The sequence below is a fragment of the Lactuca serriola genome, chromosome 2 (genome assembly GCF_051521515.1).
Source record: "Lactuca serriola cultivar US96UC23 chromosome 2, Lser_US96UC23_V15, whole genome shotgun sequence".
In the NCBI taxonomy this organism is placed as follows: Eukaryota; Viridiplantae; Streptophyta; class Magnoliopsida; order Asterales; family Asteraceae; genus Lactuca; species Lactuca serriola.
The window spans coordinates 195,197,005-195,216,048 of record NC_136409.1 but is presented as its reverse complement, the minus strand read 5'-3'; the positions used below and the strand labels follow the sequence as shown (position 1 = coordinate 195,216,048).

Genomic DNA, 19,044 nt, shown 5'->3' with positions numbered 1-19,044 from the left:
ACGGGTCTAGAGAGAGTGTTTAAAGAGAGAGTGTAAAAAGTCTCCAATGGACTCCACTCACCCTTATATAGTTTCACAGTCGGGGCTCAGTGGAATTTTACCCGATACTGCCGTTAAACGGGGCTTTTGGTCGCACCCGATTTAGTGGTCGTAATAATAAAACTTGACATTTTCCAAATGAATGAAAATGTGTGTCCTGTGTTTTTATTTCCTTTTATCACGACTTAACGGCATGTTAAAGGTAATCAAATGGAAATGTTTATTAAACTGACGCCCTCTAATTAACGGAACTTTTATACAGTGGAATATTCCGTTAACGGTAATGGGGAAATGTAACGGGACAACTTGGGTTGTCACATTATATCACATGTGTTGTTATGAAGTCACATTACACTGAGAGATCAAGGAGATATAAATCACTAGTGATAATGAATGTAAGTTCTGTTTATGCTTATGTTTCTGTATTAACGATGACATCCCAAATGTTTTAAAATGAATAAAAATATTTTTCTTAGGAAATGCTTTGATAACGTATTTATCATGTTTTACTGGGAACAAATTCCGCAACATTTTTATTAAAAGAGGTACTCTGATTTTCATAAAGCATAAACAAAATCGGTCTTTTCTGGCTGTGAAAATGGGGATGTCACACTCGATGACACAAACTTCCCGCTGTGGTCCCAATTAACGGAGATGCGAATTGGTGCTTGCAAAAAATTAGGGTTCCTCACAGGTACAACCGAGAAACCCACAACGAACAAAAAGGCTATTAAAGTATGGACGACAGATAACAAACGAGTGAAGAGTTGGTTGATTGACTCCATGAGTCCAACCCTAATGCGTAGTTTTATTATATTAAAGACGGCAACAGAGATTTGGAATGAAGTTTCGAAAACGTTTTATGATGGAACCAATGAAACTCAACGTTTTGAGTTGAACCGGAAATCGTTCAACACCCGCCAGAACGGACGTCCTCTTCCAGCTTACTATAACGAATTAGTGAGCCTTTTTCAGGAAATTAATACACGATTGGAGGGAGATGCAGAAACAGTTGATGAAGTTGTTGTGGCTAACAAGATGTTGTCAAGGTTCCGTGTCCACATCTTCTTAGCTGTATTGGATTCTTAATTCAATTAAGCAAGAGGTGAATGCTTAAGGAAAGACCCACCACTCAGTATTGAAGCATGATATGCTTACATCAGGAAAGACTCCAGTCAGCGACAAGCCATGGAAGACTCACCTGTTGAACCAGATAGTGTGGTTCATGTTGCAACAGAAACCAAACTGCGAAAGGAAAGGGCTTTAATGGAAAAGGAGGAGGAGGAAACACCTTCAAATGCACTCACTATGGAGAAGGACACTCTAAATCCAGGTACTATGAGATAATTGGCTACCCAGATTGGTGGGATTTTTTAAAAAAGCCAAGAACGAAAGTCGGACAAGCTACGGTAGCAACCTCGACCTCTGAGACTCAGGAGGTAACCCCTCCTATGGCAGCACACACCTCCACTAGTTCTGGTATGTCTCAATATAAAAATACTCATAGTAATGAGTGGATAATCGATACTGGAGCCTCAGATCATATGTCAAATAACCTTGAGAACTTAACTACATCACATATTCCTAAACAAATGAACATTTACACAGATAGTGGTGAAGTTGAAAATGTCACAGCTGAAGGCACTGTGAAAGTGTCTAGCTCTATGGAGCTTAACAAAGTCTTAGTACTTCCCTCGTTGTCATCAAATTTACTATCAGTTAATCAGATTACCGAAACTCTAAACTACTATGTTACTTTTTGGCCGAATAACTATGTATTTCAGGACATTGTGACACACCAGATTCGTGGCTATGGTACTAGGAGGGGGAGGCTATACTATCTGGAAGAAGACTATCGAAGTCAAGCAAATCATGTAGGAGTAACTCAAGTGAATAAAGCCATGGACATGTTATGGCATCGTAGACTTGGCCATCTATCCTTTAGTTATCTTAGAAAATTTAAACCAAATTTGTTTTTGAATGTATCAGATGATGAATTTAGTTGTGGGATATGTGAATTATTGAGAAATAGAAGAATATCTTACTCTCCTAGTGATAATAAAAATTTGGTACCATTCATGACAATTCACTCTGATGTATGGGGTCCTGCACCAATCCAGACCCCAAGTGGTGCTCGTTACTTTGTTACGTTTACAGATGAATGCACACGCATGATTTGGATATCTTTCCTCAAACACAAAGGAGAGGTGTTCAAAGCCTTTACAGAATTACATAAGTTCATAAAAACTGAGTACAAGAGAGAGATTCATACTCTACAATCAGATAATGGGGGTGAGTATGTTAGTTGGGAGATGAAAAAATTTTGTAAAAAAAATTTGATACTGTAACGCCTGTGTTTCCGGGCTTGCCGTTTTTAGCCATGTAATAGTCTAGGTTAACCTTGTAACCCATTTTGATATAATAAGAATCTATTATATGAGTATTATGTATTTTGTGCTTAATTGCTTAATTATGTGGTCTGATTAATTAAGAATAAAAATAAGCGTCAAAATTTAAGTGTAAAATAAACTTAATATCTTTGGTTAATGTTATAGTAGTTGAAACGAGGTTTCCGAATATATATAGAACGCCCAAATCTGACTTCGTATGAGGAAGTTATGATTTATCGAAGTTTCGACTTAGCGGTGTGCAGCCTGAAATACTCGATTTGAGATCGAGCGGTTTTTAGCCGAAGCAATCTAAATGAGAATCGAAGATCTCATTGTTGGTATCGAAGCGATAAAAAGTTAGGCGAGAACGGACGTCAAACGAAGAAGTTATGAATTTATAACGAAGTTTTTCTGTCGCGGCCTATTAAAAATAAATAATTAAAAAAAAGTCAAAATTAGCCGACGGAGTCTAAACGAAAGTTGTAGAGCATAGTCTCACCTTCGCGTGGATATAAAGAACGTCGTAAACGGAGTTCGTATGAAGAAGATATGAATTTCCGAAGTTTGATAATTAATTTGTATTTATTTTTAATTGAAAATCCGGCATTATCCGAAGGGGGAGTCACCAGTCCGATCCGAGGTACGTGCCGCGTACTCGTGTACGCCCCACGTACTCCGAAGGTGTCGACATCGCAGCAAGTGGCTTCAGATACGTAAGCAATGACGTTTCACGGACCAGTACGCCCCGCGTACGTGCGAGGCTCAGCCCCTATAAAAGGCTTGCGAGGGCAGCCGAGAGTTTTGTTCATTTCTTCTCTTCTCTCTCCCGTTTTGCATCGTTTTGCGTGCCAGAAATACCCCGAAGCCCCGGTATCATACTCTAGCCCCGAGGCAAGTCCCGAGATCCCGAAGATCCCGAGAAGTGCGGTTCCCGAGCCGAAGCTCTGCCCGCGAGAAGTTCGATTTTTGTGGAGATCTTCCAGATCTGTTGTCGATTACTACTTCTGCAAGTCGTAGTGCTGTCCGATCATCTTTTGATCAAGTGAGTGTATACTACCTTTCATAAACACGATAATAATACAAGTGCGGTTTGAGTGTATTAAGTAAATTGTGGTTTATATGTGTGAGGGTGCAGTTACTTTCTTCTAACAAGTAACTATTAAGTATTTTATGCGATATACTTATTATGTGTATATTTTGTGATTGTATGAGTGAATGGATATTCACTTTATTCTATCTCATAGATTTGAATTGTTTTCTATGGAATACGTGTTATGTGGTATGCCTCATCTGTTATGTGGAATATATATCGAATGAAAATGATATGCAGGTTTTAACTATGTATGAAAATATATATTCTTATCTACTAAAATGTTGGGTAGAACACGGGTAGATAGTTGGTGTGTAATAAACAGATGAGAGGCCTCGATGTTGTTGTTGTTGTTGATCTAGTTATTCAGCGGAGTATGGATAACGACCACGGACTCCTTCTAGACAGTCCAGTGGAACGCTAGCAGGTTCATAACCTGTAGGTGTTGTGAACGATGTGTTCACCGGTGTACTCTATCCCCCTCATGGTTGCCTTTAGGATATCTATTGTTGAGGAAACCCCTTCGCAGTGATGTCCGTCCCGATGAAAATCCTAGATTAGGTCCCTTGAGATAGATGTTGTTTTAGGGACGTAAAGTGAGGATAACGGGAATGGGTAATCGGGATAGTGATTGGTTGGTGAAATTAAATATAACTTATTTATTGTGGGTTGAAAACCCTATATGCTCACCAGGCTCCCAAGCCTGACCCACTCAGTTTTATTTGTATTACAGGAAGTAGCACAAGGGCGTAAGATGGATGGATCATCTTGTTGTTTTGTTTGCAAGTCTGTATATGTATATATTTGTTGAATGACTTGTAATGTTATCGTTTATGCTTTATGGTCTGTATTGGAACATGACATCCCGAGTTTTGATTATAATGAAAATGCATCTCTTGATGAAATGCTTTGATAAATATTATTTTATCATGTTTTGTTTTGGGAACAAATTCCGCAACTCTTTCAAATCAAAAGGATTTACTCTGAAATTATTTAAAAGCATAAATGAAAATCGGTCTTTTCTGGCCGAGATTTTGGGGATGTCACAGATACGGTATCAAACTTCTTGTTCACAAAGTCCACAACAGAACGGACTTGCTGAACGTCGAAATAGATCAATCCTCGAAATTGTTCAGGCTTCCCTCTTTGATATGATAGTACCACACAAGTACTGGGGGGAAGCAGTTCGATCTGCTGCCTATATCATGAATCGTACACCTTCAAGGGTCATTGAATTCAAAACTCCTCTACAAAAACTACATGACCTCATAGAAATTGCGCCAAAACAAAATCTTGAACCTCAAATTTTTGGGTGCACGGTCTATGTTCATCAAAGTATAGGTAAACTTGAACCACGAGCCATTCGATGCTTCTTTATAGGGTATGCGGACTATAAGAAGGGTTACCAATGTCTTGATCCCCAAAGTGGAAAGTTATATGTCACTCGTGATGTGTCGTTCCATGAAACTATACCATACTTTGATCATAAAGGTCCGCTTCAGGGGGAGAGATGTCATGAAGAGAACCCAAATGAACAAAGTCCCAACTAGAGTGAGTTTTTTGAAATCTTTGAACGACAGCAAGATAGTAACACCAACCCATAAATCGTAAGGGCTGATACTAATGAACAACAACAAGATAGTAACACCAACCCAGAAATCGAAGAGGTGGATACTGACGAAACTGAAGTCACCGACGAACCAGTTATTGAACAGGAGCATAATCAAGTGATTGAAGATACTAACGAAACTGGTAATACAATACCAGATGTGTCTGTGTTTGCAGGAAAATGAACAAGGAAATGATGATATATCCTTGAAGAGGAAGAGGTTGATCTTGAAACAGGAGGTGTACAGAGATACCTCATAAGAAGCTATTGGGGGAAACCAAAGAAACAATATCAACTAGACGTGAAGGCAAGAGGAAAATACACAATCATTAACTATGTTTCGCATCATAGGTTGGCAAAAACACATGCACTTCTGGTAGAAAATTTAACCACTATCTCAATTCCGAATAATGTACAAGAAGCCTTGGGTGGTGGAAGGTGGAAGGATGCAACGAATGAGGAAATGAAGGCACTTCAAAAGAATCAGACGTGGGAACTAGTGAGACTTCCAAGTGGAAAGAAGATTGTGGGGTGTAGGTGGATTTACATTATCAAATTGGACTCAAACGGGAACATTGACAGATATAAGGCCAAATTAGTAGCAAAGGGCTATACACAAAAGTATAGAATATATTATGGTGACACATTTGCTCCGGTGGCGAAAATCAATACCATTAGAATTCTTGTTTCAATTGCTGCAAACGAAGACTGGCCCCTTAAGAAATTTGATGTAAAGAATGCGTTCCTCAACGGATATCTTGAAGAAGTCTATATGGATCCTCCATCGAGTATTAAATGTTAAGGGAAGGTGTGCAAGGTTAAGAAAGCCATGTATGGACTGAAACAATCCCCACGTGCATGGTTTGGAAGGTTTTGAACATTTATGAGGAAAATTGGATATAAGCAAAGTGATGCTGATCACACTTTGTTTGTGAAGGCGAACAATGGGAAGGTGACTGCCCTAATTGTTTATGTTGATAACATGGTAGTGATAGGAAATGATAATGTTGAAATGAAGAATCTCCAAAGAGTATTGGCCACTGAATTCGAGTTGAAGGATCTAGGAAGTTTGAAATACTTCTTAGGGATTGAGGTGGCAAGATCAAAGGCAAGAATATCAATGAATCAAAGGAATCACTTAGTAGAGACTGGGATGTTGAATTGTAAACCGACAGACACCCCTATCAAAGCAAATCACCATTTGGAGATACTTCCCAATCAAATTCCAGCAAATAAAGATCGGTATCAAAAGTTAGTAGGAAAATTGATCTACTTATCTCACACGAGACCAGACATAACTTATGTTGTGTCTGTAGTCAGCCGGTTCATGCATGCGCCAAGCGAAACTCATATGAATGCAGTATACTGGATCTTGACATATCTTAAATCATCTCCAGGAAAGGGTATATTTTTTTTAAAAATCAAGACCACCATGTTAGTGGTTTTACAGGTGCGGATTAGGGTGGAGATTGAAGTGATGGGAAGTCCACTTCAGGTTATTTCACCTTTGTTGGTGGTAACTTAGTCACATGGAGAAGCAAGAAACAAAAGGTGGTCTTAAGGTCAAGTACGAAGCTGAGTATAGAGGAATGGTTCATGGCATTTGTGAATTGTTATGGATAAAGCAGATTCTAAGAGATCTAGGGGTCTCCTTAAGATCACCCATGAAGCTATATTGTGATAATAAATCAGCAGTGAAGATTGCCAATAATCCTATAGAACATGACAGGACAAAGTGGAGATTGACCGACATTTTATTAGAGATCACCTAGAAAGAAATATTGTGGAGCTTCCACATGTAAGCTCTGAGGATCAACTTGCAGATATGCTAACGAAGGTAGTGTGTGGGAGAGTATTTCATAGCTTTCTTGACAAGCTGGGAATGAAGGATATACATTCTCCACCTTGAGGGGGAATGTTGGCAAGAGCTGAAGAATAGGAGTGGTTGTTGTATTCCTTGTTAATAGGATGTAGATAAAAGAGTTAGTTGTGTTAGTACCTATATAAATGTATGTACTCGTTTTCAAAATCAATATAGAAAAACACAGAATTATTCCTCCATACAAATTTGCTAAGTCTCTACATTTTCTATAATCACCAAAATCAAGTAGCGTGTCATGCTGCGAAGCTACGTCATGTTGAATAAACGACATAATATCAAACGTTAGGACTTAGGAACCGTGTTACCCTACGCTTAATTTGCACTATCAACCCCTCTGAGATGTTGTAGCTTGTTACTGATTTCAGCCTCCCAAAATCGATCTACGTTCGTTAACAAGGATGCTAACTCTACACCCAGAAATATTTCGGATAATGTCGTTTCTTAGCGTCGGTGGTGCCTACAACGGCTCATCGTCGTCGCCGACATTCTGCGCCTCCAACTCATCTCTGTCGCCGGCATTCTCGTGATTCTGGTTCTCGTCGGAATTTTGTTTTTTTTTTTTGTTTTTTGTTTTTTTTGTTATGGACGGAAGGAAAACAAGGGCGGATGAAGAAAGAATCATTGGAGAAAGGGTTTTAATTTTCATGTTGATAACCTACCTAACCGTACATATACTCTTTCATCTTTTCTTTCTTAATGCGCACGCAAACATTCTCTAATTTCCATTTTTCTCACTATCTGATTTTAAGTTTTTTTTGGTTCTTACATTGAATAGATTTTAATTCTCAGTTTCTCGCTGTATAAGTTTTGTAATGGATTAGTTCAGACTCATCAGTTGTGGTAATTTGATCAAATTTATCCAATCTGAGTATTTTCCGCCTAGACCGAATATTTGCTAGGCGCTAGTCAGCCGCCGTGGGAACGACTAACGAGTTTTGCAACATTGAGTATTCTCATACGTGGCTCTTCTAAATCATGTGTTACTTGTCTTGGTTTTGATAATAACATTGTACTATTGACATTAGTAATTATGATAATACAATACCAACTATATTTAATACCAATACAAATTTCATTCGATATCAATACCAACTAAATTACATCAGACCTCTATACTATTGACATTAGTAATTATGATAATACAATACCAACTATATTTAATACCAATACAAATTTCATTCGATATCAATACCAACTAAATTACATCAGACCTCTTTAAAAAAAACTACATTACATCCGGTGAATATTAGCCAATAATGATTTCAATTGCTGGAAATAGTGTCCACAATCATAACAGTTGGTTATACTATTAATAATAATAGTAGTCTTTTTGGGTTACACACAAGAACAAAAAACCTCGTCTTTAACAACTACAAACCCATATTTAAAATTAAAATTAAGGATCAATTTGAAAAGAATAAAATAAACCTTTTGCAAAAAAAAAAAAAAAAAAAAAAAAAAAGGAATTTGGGAAGCCTTTAAACTTTTTTCAGGGTGTTATTTTGTTTTAGAAGTCCAAATTTGAGTTTGGAGAAAACAATCACAAGGAATCTCATTGTCTGCTATTGAGATAGATGAAACTGAAGCCGAAAACATTTTCTTCTTGGAAAAAACTAAGGCATCACCATTATTTGACCGATTCGTGAATTAAATTATTGGTACAAGTGAAAGGAATAGTCATTTATGAGAACACGTCATTTAATTATTGTCCTACATAAGTTGCCACATGAACAAAACCTTTAAAAAAAAAAATCATAAAAACTAAATGTGTATGAAAAAAAGTAAGTTATTTTGCAACAAAAGAAAACATTAAAAACTAAATGTGTACAAAACAAGTTAAAGGGCTTATTTTACAAGAAAAAAACAATAAGGACTAATCATATACAAATTGAAAACTATGTTACCCCTATAGATGATTTTTCCAACAATTAATTGATACTCGAGTTTTCTATAACATTAAATAAATATCCAATCAAACTATTACAAGAGGAATCACATCTTCATCTTCATGTTTTTTCCTTTTTATCTATTCATCCTCACCAAACAAAAAGATGTGACATTACATATATAAAGCCTGATTTTTAATAAGATGTGTAAAACTTGCATTTCTTAAAAACGTTATATGGTTAAACATTAACAAATACATATACAGCTTATACCATATACAAAAAGACCACTGCCTTCAAGATTTATCAATCAACTAACAAAAATGTTGCCCTTTTGTAAATTAATTTGTTCCTATTTAACATACAAATTTATAAGACCTAAACTAATCTCACAACCGAATCCCTCAAACAATCTTCAGGTTTTGGTTTGATCTTAACAGGTTTACCAAGCTTAGACTTATCTTCCATTTTTGCAATATCACGAGCCTTGTCACAAACAGGAAATCCCTTATCATCCCATGATTCCAAAATTACCCCTGACCCCACACAAACCTCTTCTTCATAAAAAGCTGCAAATTGTCCAGCTGCCAGACCCTGATCATCTTCAGGTAATTGAACAGTGCCAATGTTTTCATTACCATCTTTTTCTATATGCAAACTGCAATCATAGAAAACAGGGCCATGTCGAACCTATAAAAAACTTGTAAATGTCAATTTTTCTATTAAGTCTTTCTTTCTGCATTAAGTCATGTCTAAATAAGAATCAGTCTTTCAAGGTTTACCTTGCATCTTAAGTGGTTCAGGTTGTGAGGAGGAGATCCACTGATCCATCTAAAGGATCCAACACGAAATGATCGCCTTCTTTTATCAACAGAATAATAATTTCTTGATACAAAAACCACGTTGTTTTTTACATCTTTCTCAACAACATACCTGCATGGACACATGTATTTTTACAAATCTGTAAAGATTTTTACATAATAAAAGGTAGGAAATTACCATGGTCCTCCTGCAAGACCCAAACCTTGGCGTTGACCAATTGTGTAAAACCAAAAGCCCCTATGACTTCCTAAAAAATCACCTGTTTCAGCTTCCAATAGTATACCTTCTTTTTCACCAATATGTCTTCCAACAAATTCACTGAACTTAATCTGTATAATTACATAAATCCCCACTTGAATATATATATATATATATATATATATATATATATATATATATATATATATATATATATATATATCATCTCCAAAGTTGGGATTTTTGTTAGCAAACATACCTTTCCAAGAAAGCATATTCCTTGTGAATCCTTTCTTTCTTGGTTAGGCAAATCAAATTTTCGGGCAAGCCTTCGGACTTCATCCTGATGATTTGATAGGAGAATTAATCGATATTTAAATAGTAGATTCATAAATTCTGTTTTTTCATAAAGCAAACTTACTTTTGGAATACATCCAAGAGGAAGCACTAGCCTTTTAAGCTGAGCTTGTGAGAGATATGAAAGAAAATAGGTCTGATCCTTTAACTGAAATTCCAAGATTTATCCTTAGTGACAGTGACAGTGAATAAACGAAAAAAGGGAAAAGTGTTTATTTACCATATCCTTTGAGAGTTGAAGAAATGAAAGCTCATTGGTTTCATCCGTAATGGGATGAATAACTTTTGCATAATGTCCAGAAGCAACAAAGTCAAAATCCATGTTACTGATGGCATCCATGAACGCACCTAGAGATAAAAAGTGAAATTAATGCCAAATGGGAACAATCAAAGATGAAAGCAAGCAGCATGATTACAAAAAATAGGCACCGAATTTGATTCTTGTGTTGCAAAGAACATCGGGGTTAGGCGTACGACCACATTTATACTCATCAATAAGGTAAGAAACCTGCAACATTGTAAGCAATAAGTTCCATTGATGATGATGATGCTGATGATGATGAGAAAATGCATCAAGAGGGATGTTACTTACCACTTTATCCCAATATTCATCTGTCAGATGAACAACTTCTAGTGGTACATCAACCTGAAGCAAATTTGTTAAAACAAATCTTGGAAGAAACAAAGAACAAGATCACGTAATCAGGGATTTAAGTGATAGAATTGAGAACTTCATTTCTTAAAGCAGGGAAGTGTTTTTGAGCCTTCAAATCCAGTTAAGCCCTAAATGAAATCTGAAGATGAAATGAGATGGATAATATGAAGGTGAAGAAGGCAACCTGATTGCAAACAGCTTTTGCATACTTCAAATCCTCTTCCCATGGACATTCAGACCAAAAGTTCTCGAAATCTTCCTACGAACAAATTCAGTACCAGAACTAGCTAAGGAATTATAGGTTTCAAACTTCAAAATGCCAAATAGACAAACAGAAAGGTAAAAGTAAAAAGGAAATACGAAAGTAAGAAACCGATAAGAGAGGGGATTTTTGTTCATTTTCGATGTCAAACTACTGAATTGGAGCAGATGCGCCATCCGAAAAGAGATGAACAAAATTGTAAATACTTACAGGTTGAATTTGAAGATAGCCAAAAATTAGGTTTATATTAAAAACCAGACATTGTGGTCATAAACGTGAATGGGTTTATTCGTATATGCGTGCAATCAAAAGAAAAGCTTACGCACTTGGAACCAGATTTTAAGGTAGAAAGCGGTGCAGGAGTGTCCGGCTGCGTGGAGGAGGCGAAGGGCGACACTGCTATCAACGCCACCACTGAGAAGAACAGCAATTTTGAGAGGGCGCTTGCTATTGGGCATTGAGCAAGACAAGTAACTGTTGTCCAAATCTGAAATTGTGTCGTTCGAAATTTGGGGAACTGCTGTAGATGATAGAGAACGAGGTGTGTTGATGGATATGGTCGTTCTAACAGCTCGAGGGTAGCTTTGTCGAATTATTAACCGCAGGGGTTTGTGAATCGAGTGTGAGAAGAAAGCCTTGAGGGGTAAAGAGTACAGCTTGGTGGTGGGGTGAAACAGAGCGGCCATTGTTGTTCTGAGCATCTTTTCATCGAGCGATGATGCTGCTGTGTAGAAAATAATAATTTAGAATGCACTATTTACATATTCACCCCTATAGTTTAAATTTCCTATCACCTTTACATTAGACATAAACAGTTCAACACTACTACTAGCCCAAGGCCCAAGCCCATACTCTACTTCTTGATCCCTCCTTGTATGAAATCAACTCACTTGCTTAATTTAATATAACTGCAAAACATGTTTAATGAAAAATTTTCATTTAAAGTCTTATTATAAACTTTTCAAGAAATAATAATACATTTTAAATCAATTAAATGTATTATGCTACTTTTGAACTGTAACCCTTTTATTCTTAGTTTTAAATTTATTATATGACTTTTATCCAATAATACACATAATCATTTATCATTAACAAAACACTTGTATTTACTATATGTATTCCTCGTAAGAGTATGGATGCCCGACAATATTAAACAAAAGTTAAAGATGCGCTATCAAATATTAATTTTCCAAGAATAGTAAACAACAAAGCAAACACACCTACACGGCTTATACTCATAGTGACCCACAGCAACTATAGAATGTTATAATTATACCATATTTTTTTCTTAAATATATTGAATGAATCGTTAGTATAGTATATATAATAAATGAGCCTAATTAAATAAGACATTTAGGCATGACAAATCAGGGTTAATGATTCAAAAGGTAAAATTTTTGTTTTTTGTTCGTATTTAGCCGAAATTTTGTTTTATATGCTAAAAAAATAATATCACCTGTAACAACCGATAATATATTAATATTATCTCTTTTTGAATGCGTAAAATAATTTCAATGGTCAAATATAAAAAAAAAAAAAAAACATTGTTGCTCAAATATGAATATAAAACAAAGTATGATACATTTTAAGTCATTAACGTTATGTTTTGTTTTGATTTGGTCATCTAACTTTTTTTTTGTACGGTTGGCCATTAATCTTAACCAACTGATGTCAGTTACATCACTTATAGACATTTAACGGGTTGAACCGGTTTCTAAGCTGAATTGACATTTAAATAAATTAGACAAAAGAAAAAGTTAAAGGTCACATAAGTAATTCAATGTATCATTAAATGTGATATATCCGTGATAAGAAGGTTGTCTTCTTCGTTATCATTCCATTAACCAAAGGCTAGGAGAATAACTACAATTTTGAAGCTCTTTGTCGAACGAACTCAAGAAGCAGCTAAACGGTAGCAATGTAACCTTGAACACTACTGAGTTTTATCATGTATTGGAACTGAACTATGAAGTATGAAGTGGGTATTTCTTCAACATCCATTCTCTTATAATCATGGTGTGAAATTTACCTTTAACAGGCTCAAAACCTGGATAGGCTCGACACTTAGATACATGCAACACGCTAAAATATATAGCAACATTTATTTGTTTTGGAAGGTTACCTTAGTGATTCAGTAACCTCCGGTTACACAATTCAAGGTCACAAATGAACATCATTTGATGGCATCTTCATACTTACATGTCAAATATCTTAGCCTCAAATAACAGATGTTACAAACATATACTTTTATACTTTAAATTCAACATAGTTTTGATAGCTTGCGTGGTTATAATATATGATTAGTATTTTTGTTTTGCGGTGTTAACTTTTATATAAAATAGCGAGAGCATGAAAAGTAGGCACCATGATGCATCAAGGCTGCCATCACCTCTCACGTTCAATAAGATATCATAACCTATGATAAATATATTTCTTACAAATGTAATTTATGAACAACCCACAAAATTAGGTCACAGATTACGTGTAAATTATCAACTCACGCACTGTTTACCATTATTTTAAATTTACTATGTTAATCTATACTGTATACAGCTTTGTGGCCTTGTCAATATGCATTTCATATATATCTTCGAAGAGAAAAAAAAAAAAAACAGTACGATATATTGTTGTCAATAAATAAAGCTGATAAAGACACAAAACCAAAAACATCTCCAAAATAATCCCACCAACTCTTGTTTTGGCATCCACCTCATCGACCAGATTCCCATTATACAAAAGCAAATAAATTGCACTATATAAAATAATAAAGCAGTATGCAGCACAAAACTTAGTATTTTAATACTTCTTTTATACACATATTAAATTTAAAAGATACATGAGATAAGACTGAAATGACAAATAGTTATAAATAAAGGCATATCCTTCCAAGACCAGCAAAATAACAAATAACAACTTATAGGTCATGCATGAAAGTGAAGTACGTTGTTATAAATTTATCAATTAGTTTTACCAAAGAGGATAATATTTTCTAAAGCTTAATGGATTGACCTAAAATACTTTTTATTCAAAACTTTATCATAAGTTAATAAGTCAAATGTAATTATAAATTTTATATTATCAATAATAAAACAGATGAAGGTATTATAAATTCAAAATACACATTGAACGATATCGACCCATTTGTCATTTTCTTTTTACCTATATATATACTTTTAATTTGAATTGTTTGATGCAGATAAAGAAATATAACTAAAAATGTTCGACATTGTTTATCCAAAATTGTGTCAAGAGGGCATCTTTAATATAGGGACTTTTTTTATGACTTATTATTATTTATTTTTTTTAATAAGCACTGAGCCCTACTGAAATGTATATCATATTTTGTTATATTTTGTTTTTTTTTTTTATTGATCACTCAATATATATTATGTAGTCAATATACAATATTGGTTTGATCATCTAACGTCTTTGTCTTCACTAATGTCATACTACTCCTTCAATTATATTAAAGTTTTGGAATATATATATATATATATATATATATATATATATATATATATATATTACAAATCATAATAAATTTTAATACAAACCATAACAAATACATTATTAGTTATAGTAATAGTAAATCTTAATATATATGTGGAGGTTTTATAGAACATTTTAATAGTTGGGGATAAATTAATTAAATTTATAAAAGAAATTAAAAGAAAAAACTATAGAAAAAGTTAAATAGTATTAGAGATGCTATTTAATTTGAAGTCAAATTTAAAAGAATAATAATATGATGTTTATTTTAAATTATAATGTAGGTTAACCATATAATATGAGTTTTTTCAATTCTTTATTTGTGACAAAAATAATGCCAATAAATTAAAAGTAAGAATATTAAATTACGAGATATGAAGGTATTGGAAGATTGATGTTGATCTGTTGATTACTGATTGTACATCATCAAAAACAACCAAACTACCAAATTCAATCACTTTCTGTCCCAACAATAATTTCTTTTCTTTTTAACCAAATGGAACACATCATCAACCCTATCCTACCATCACGAAAACGACGCCACTTTATTATAACTAATAAAAAATACTCGGCATCCCGATAAACAAGATAAAATACAATGAATTCCAACATTAATCGTCTGTTGTACATGTTATAAGCACAAAGTACAATTATTTCATTGAAAAATTAGTTCACTACATACATGCCCTTTGACAACGAAACAAAGTGCAAAGAAACAAAGTGTAAACTTAAAAGACGATCAATTTGTATTTATGTTTATGTTTAAAAATATGTGTAACAATACAAAGAATTCAACTGAATTCCATGAAATCTTGGGTCTTTAGAAAGCAAAAGTCAAATCTTTGAGAAAAGAATTTCCAACCTCTTGATATCTTTTTTTTTTTCTTGTGGAACAACAAAAAAATTAATAATTAATAATAAATAGATAAATGAAATTACCTTTCACTCCTTAGCTTGCTCCAGTTTGACTTTGACCGATGTATGCTAGGCAACAATCTGATCAAGCTGCATGTTTTCGAGCCATGCTCCCAAAGCCGCATGATCGTTCTTTTCAGTCTCCGGCGGTTCCACCGCAGCAACCGGCGGTGGTGGTTCCTTCACCAGAGACTGGACCCATGAAATATCAGGCTCAGTGACCTGCAACCTTCTCGCCGGAGCTTGTTCACCTCCGTTCACCGACCAGTCCACCTTTTTCGCATAATCCCATTTCGAAAACTGTGGGCTAAAAGGGGGCAAGTGAGGTTGCTGTTGCTCCATTCCCCTAGGCGAACCCCAATACTCATAACCCTTTGGCGAAAATGTGTTCACCGGCGAGAAAAGGTTCACCGCCGCCTGCTGCCGCTGATGCATTTCAAGGTCAAGAAGCAGCTTAAGCTCCTCCGCGTGAACATCTCTAGCGTTAAATGACAATCTCAGTCGGCTTGCCTGAAGATTGCCACCGTGCAGCTGCAACATAGGTGGTGGAGAAAACGGCGGTGACATGGTGGAGGCGGCAGCCGGAGAACTTCGTGGTGAGGGCATGGCGGAACCTGTAGAAACATACAGCGGACGGAGTTCTTCAGGCGTATGAGCAAAAAAACAGACCCTTCGAGCACAAAAGGTTCCATCTTTACAGAGACGAGTCCTGTATTGAGCAGGGTGAAGCCAGCATTCAAAAACTCCATGAGCGAACTCACAGAGATCGCCACGTCGACACTGTCCTTTCTTGAAATCGGGGCATGGAACACAGCTGTAATGGATTTTTCTCGGGTCACGTCTTCTTGCACTTTCACCCGGATGAATAAACGGGCATTCAGTCCAATCATGCGAATAAGCTCGTGAACATGGCCGAATCTTGAACGCAAACATTCGAAACTCGTCGGTTGAATAAGCATCGCTTTTTAAATCGGGAAAAAACGGGTCAATTGGGTATTCCTTTTTCTCATTTGATTTGAAACAAGTAAAATCATCTTCTTGTTCAACCCAAAATCCATCATTTTTAAGCAATTTTTCAAGTGAAATCTTCAGGTTTGGTAGATTTGGAGGAACGAGAAGAACGTCAACAGGACGACGACCATCGGCGTCGACTAATTCAGGGTCGGCGCCGGAAATTAACAAAATCTTGATGACGTCAAAAGCGTTAGAAGAACCACCAGAAGCGGCACAGTGAAGAGCGGTTGTTTTATCGAGGCCACAGGAACTATTTACATCGACCTCTGTAAAAGAAAGTATTAACTTTACAACATCAAGACTACCATAAGTTGCAGCGATCATCAATGGAGTTCTATGCTCCATTAACATACGTTTTGAGCTTCTTTGACGCCCATACCAGAGTCCCACTTCGTTAATGGCGGAAGGAATACGAGTGATTGATTGCTTAAATCCGTCTACGTCATTATTAGCTGCTAGCTCGAGCAAATTGGAGAAAGATGAATCGGGTCGGATAATTTTTATTGAATCATTCATATCTTCGAACAGGGAAGCAGATGGAGTTTTGAAGATTAACTGATCGACATGCTTCTTCAAGAATCGTGGAAAACAATCTGAGTTCATAAATCATAATCGAATTAGAATCATAAACTTTAACGGGTCTTAATCTAAAAAAAATGCTAATTTTTTTTTTATCTTATATAGTTGTTATTCCCTGCATCTGTACCCCAATTAGAAAGAGAATTCTATCATGGCATTTGGCAAAACAAATCAAACTTTTAAAAGTAAAATCAAGGAATGAACAGCTGTATTGTTTAATTAGAATAAAGAATTCAAACTACAAGAATAGCTCACCAGAAATATGTATATGGGGTTTGGAAGATCAATGAAATGTATGCAAATCATGGGTATTTATAGAGAAACGATAACAACAAATTCTACACAGATATGGTATTAGAAATCAAGAAAATAAAATTTTCAAAGATTTTCCAATACAATCGCCTCCCTGACATATCCCAGATACGAAATTATTAAATTAATGTGGAATGTTCTAGACGTTACTCTTTGGTTAAAACTTCATGCCCTAAAAAGGTAAGACAGAAATACCTTCATCTTCACATAAGATCTCAAAAACAGAAACACCACAGTAGAAAGGTGAAACTAGAGACAAAATTCCGAAGCAACCGTATATAGTTTTTCCAACTTTACCAAAAACTAAAAAGAAAAAAGAAAAAAGAAGAAGAAGAAATCGCTCGAGAAAATGGAAACCCAATCACTGATTTGAATGATGAAATAAATTGGTTTCAACTGTTACATGAGCGTAAGTTTGTACGTTTTGAGAATTTTCTTACCATTTTCTTGTTAAATTTTGGTCGGGAAATGGTCGGAGTAGAGTTTGAAGAGTAAGTTAAGAGGCGGCAGACGGCGGAGGTGGTGGCGGGGGTACAGTATTGTGTGGAGTAGGTGGGTTATGGTGACCGGGAAAACCGGTGGACCCGCGGGAGCGTCTTCTTCGTTTCCTTGCTTTCTTTATGGAGTTCTGTTTCGTTGAAGGAAAGTGAAATCCTATCCGGCTTTTAACAGCGTTTACAATTTAAACCCCTATTTAACTTTCAAATGAGACCCTTGGAGTTCTAGTAATAGATGTTTAAGACCCAAAAGAAGAGAAACGTTTGCATGTTTGTTATTTTTAGATAAAACAGCAAAAATAATCCCTGTAGTTTGCAGTTTTTTTTCATGGGTTTTAGTTTTTAGCATTTCTTTTTATTGTGGATTTGGTCCGTCCTAAAAATAAAAGGGATAATGACTTAAAAGGGTAATCTACTTTTGATTTGTACACATTTAGTCATTGACTTTTATTTTCGTCCACATTTACCCATTCAATTTGTTAAGCTGTACATACACATTTAGTCCTTATGACCTGCTACTACAGGTTAGCCGGTAAAAATGACTTAATAGGTTAATATATTTCTCACTTTGTACACATTTAGTCCTTAATATTTTTGTACACATTTAGTCCTTAATGGTTTTTTTGTTGCAAAATAAGTCATTTTTGTTTTTGTACTAATTTAGTACTTATGAATGATTTCTTTAGGTTTTTCCCACGACATCTTACATGGGATAGCCATATGGTAGTGGGATAGGTTGAGGTGGTCCTGCTATATGTTGTAGGCCAACATACCTGGTGCGGGTCGGATATAAGGTGTATGCACGGAGGCTCGAGATGAGCAATTGGGTTAAGGCGGCATGCCGACAAACCCTGTGTATTCCAGTCTGATGACTGATTGGACCTATTGAATGTTGGCATTCCAGTCCGATAATTGTTTGGGCCAAGGTATTCCAATCTGATTAATGTGGGCTCGTTATGCATGATAATACATTTTATCGAGTATTTTGGGGAAAATTCACTAAACTTTGTGTTTACCCAGTTGTTTATATTTTCAGGTTCTATCGTTA

General features: G+C 35.6%; 1 protein-coding gene and 1 pseudogene across 3 annotated transcripts; both read right to left on the bottom strand.

Moving 5' to 3' along the window:
* Positions 1-9,102: 9,102 nt before the first annotated feature.
* Positions 9,103-11,935, bottom strand: LOC145087958 (tRNA (5-methylaminomethyl-2-thiouridylate)-methyltransferase). The gene is made up of 10 exons (XM_079026117.1): positions 11,517-11,935; positions 11,113-11,187; positions 10,866-10,919; positions 10,703-10,781; positions 10,494-10,621; positions 10,338-10,421; positions 10,176-10,259; positions 9,896-10,047; positions 9,679-9,829; positions 9,103-9,586 (listed from the first exon to the last, which is right to left on the bottom strand). Exons 1-10 carry the CDS (start codon positions 11,889-11,891, stop codon positions 9,275-9,277), a joined length of 1,494 nt encoding a protein of 497 aa, XP_078882243.1. The 5' UTR covers positions 11,892-11,935; the 3' UTR covers positions 9,103-9,274.
* Positions 11,936-15,402: 3,467 nt separating this feature from the next.
* LOC145087959 (zinc finger CCCH domain-containing protein 30 pseudogene) lies at positions 15,403-18,159 on the bottom strand (annotated as a pseudogene). Of its 2 annotated transcripts, none has more exons than XR_013700916.1 (2): positions 17,940-18,159; positions 15,403-17,201 (listed from the first exon to the last, which is right to left on the bottom strand). The product of XR_013700916.1 is annotated as a zinc finger CCCH domain-containing protein 30 pseudogene, transcript variant X1 (transcript). The 2 variants fall into 2 exon arrangements; XR_013700917.1 differs by lacking the exon at positions 17,940-18,159 and adding an exon at positions 17,443-17,574.
* Between the last annotated feature and the right edge of the window lie 885 nt (positions 18,160-19,044).

Excerpts from the sequence above, each read along its gene's own strand:
- LOC145087958 (XM_079026117.1), bottom strand. The coding sequence starts at position 11,891 with ATGCTCAGAACAACAATGGCCGCTCTGTTTCACCCCACCACCAAGCTG. Across the intron at positions 10,920-11,112 it reads CAAAAGCTGTTTGCAATCAG|GTTGATGTACCACTAGAAGT; the intron begins GTTGCCTTCTTC and ends AATTTGCTTCAG. Across the intron at positions 10,422-10,493 it reads TTCAACTCTCAAAGGATATG|TTAAAGGATCAGACCTATTT; the intron begins GTAAATAAACAC and ends TTGGAATTTCAG.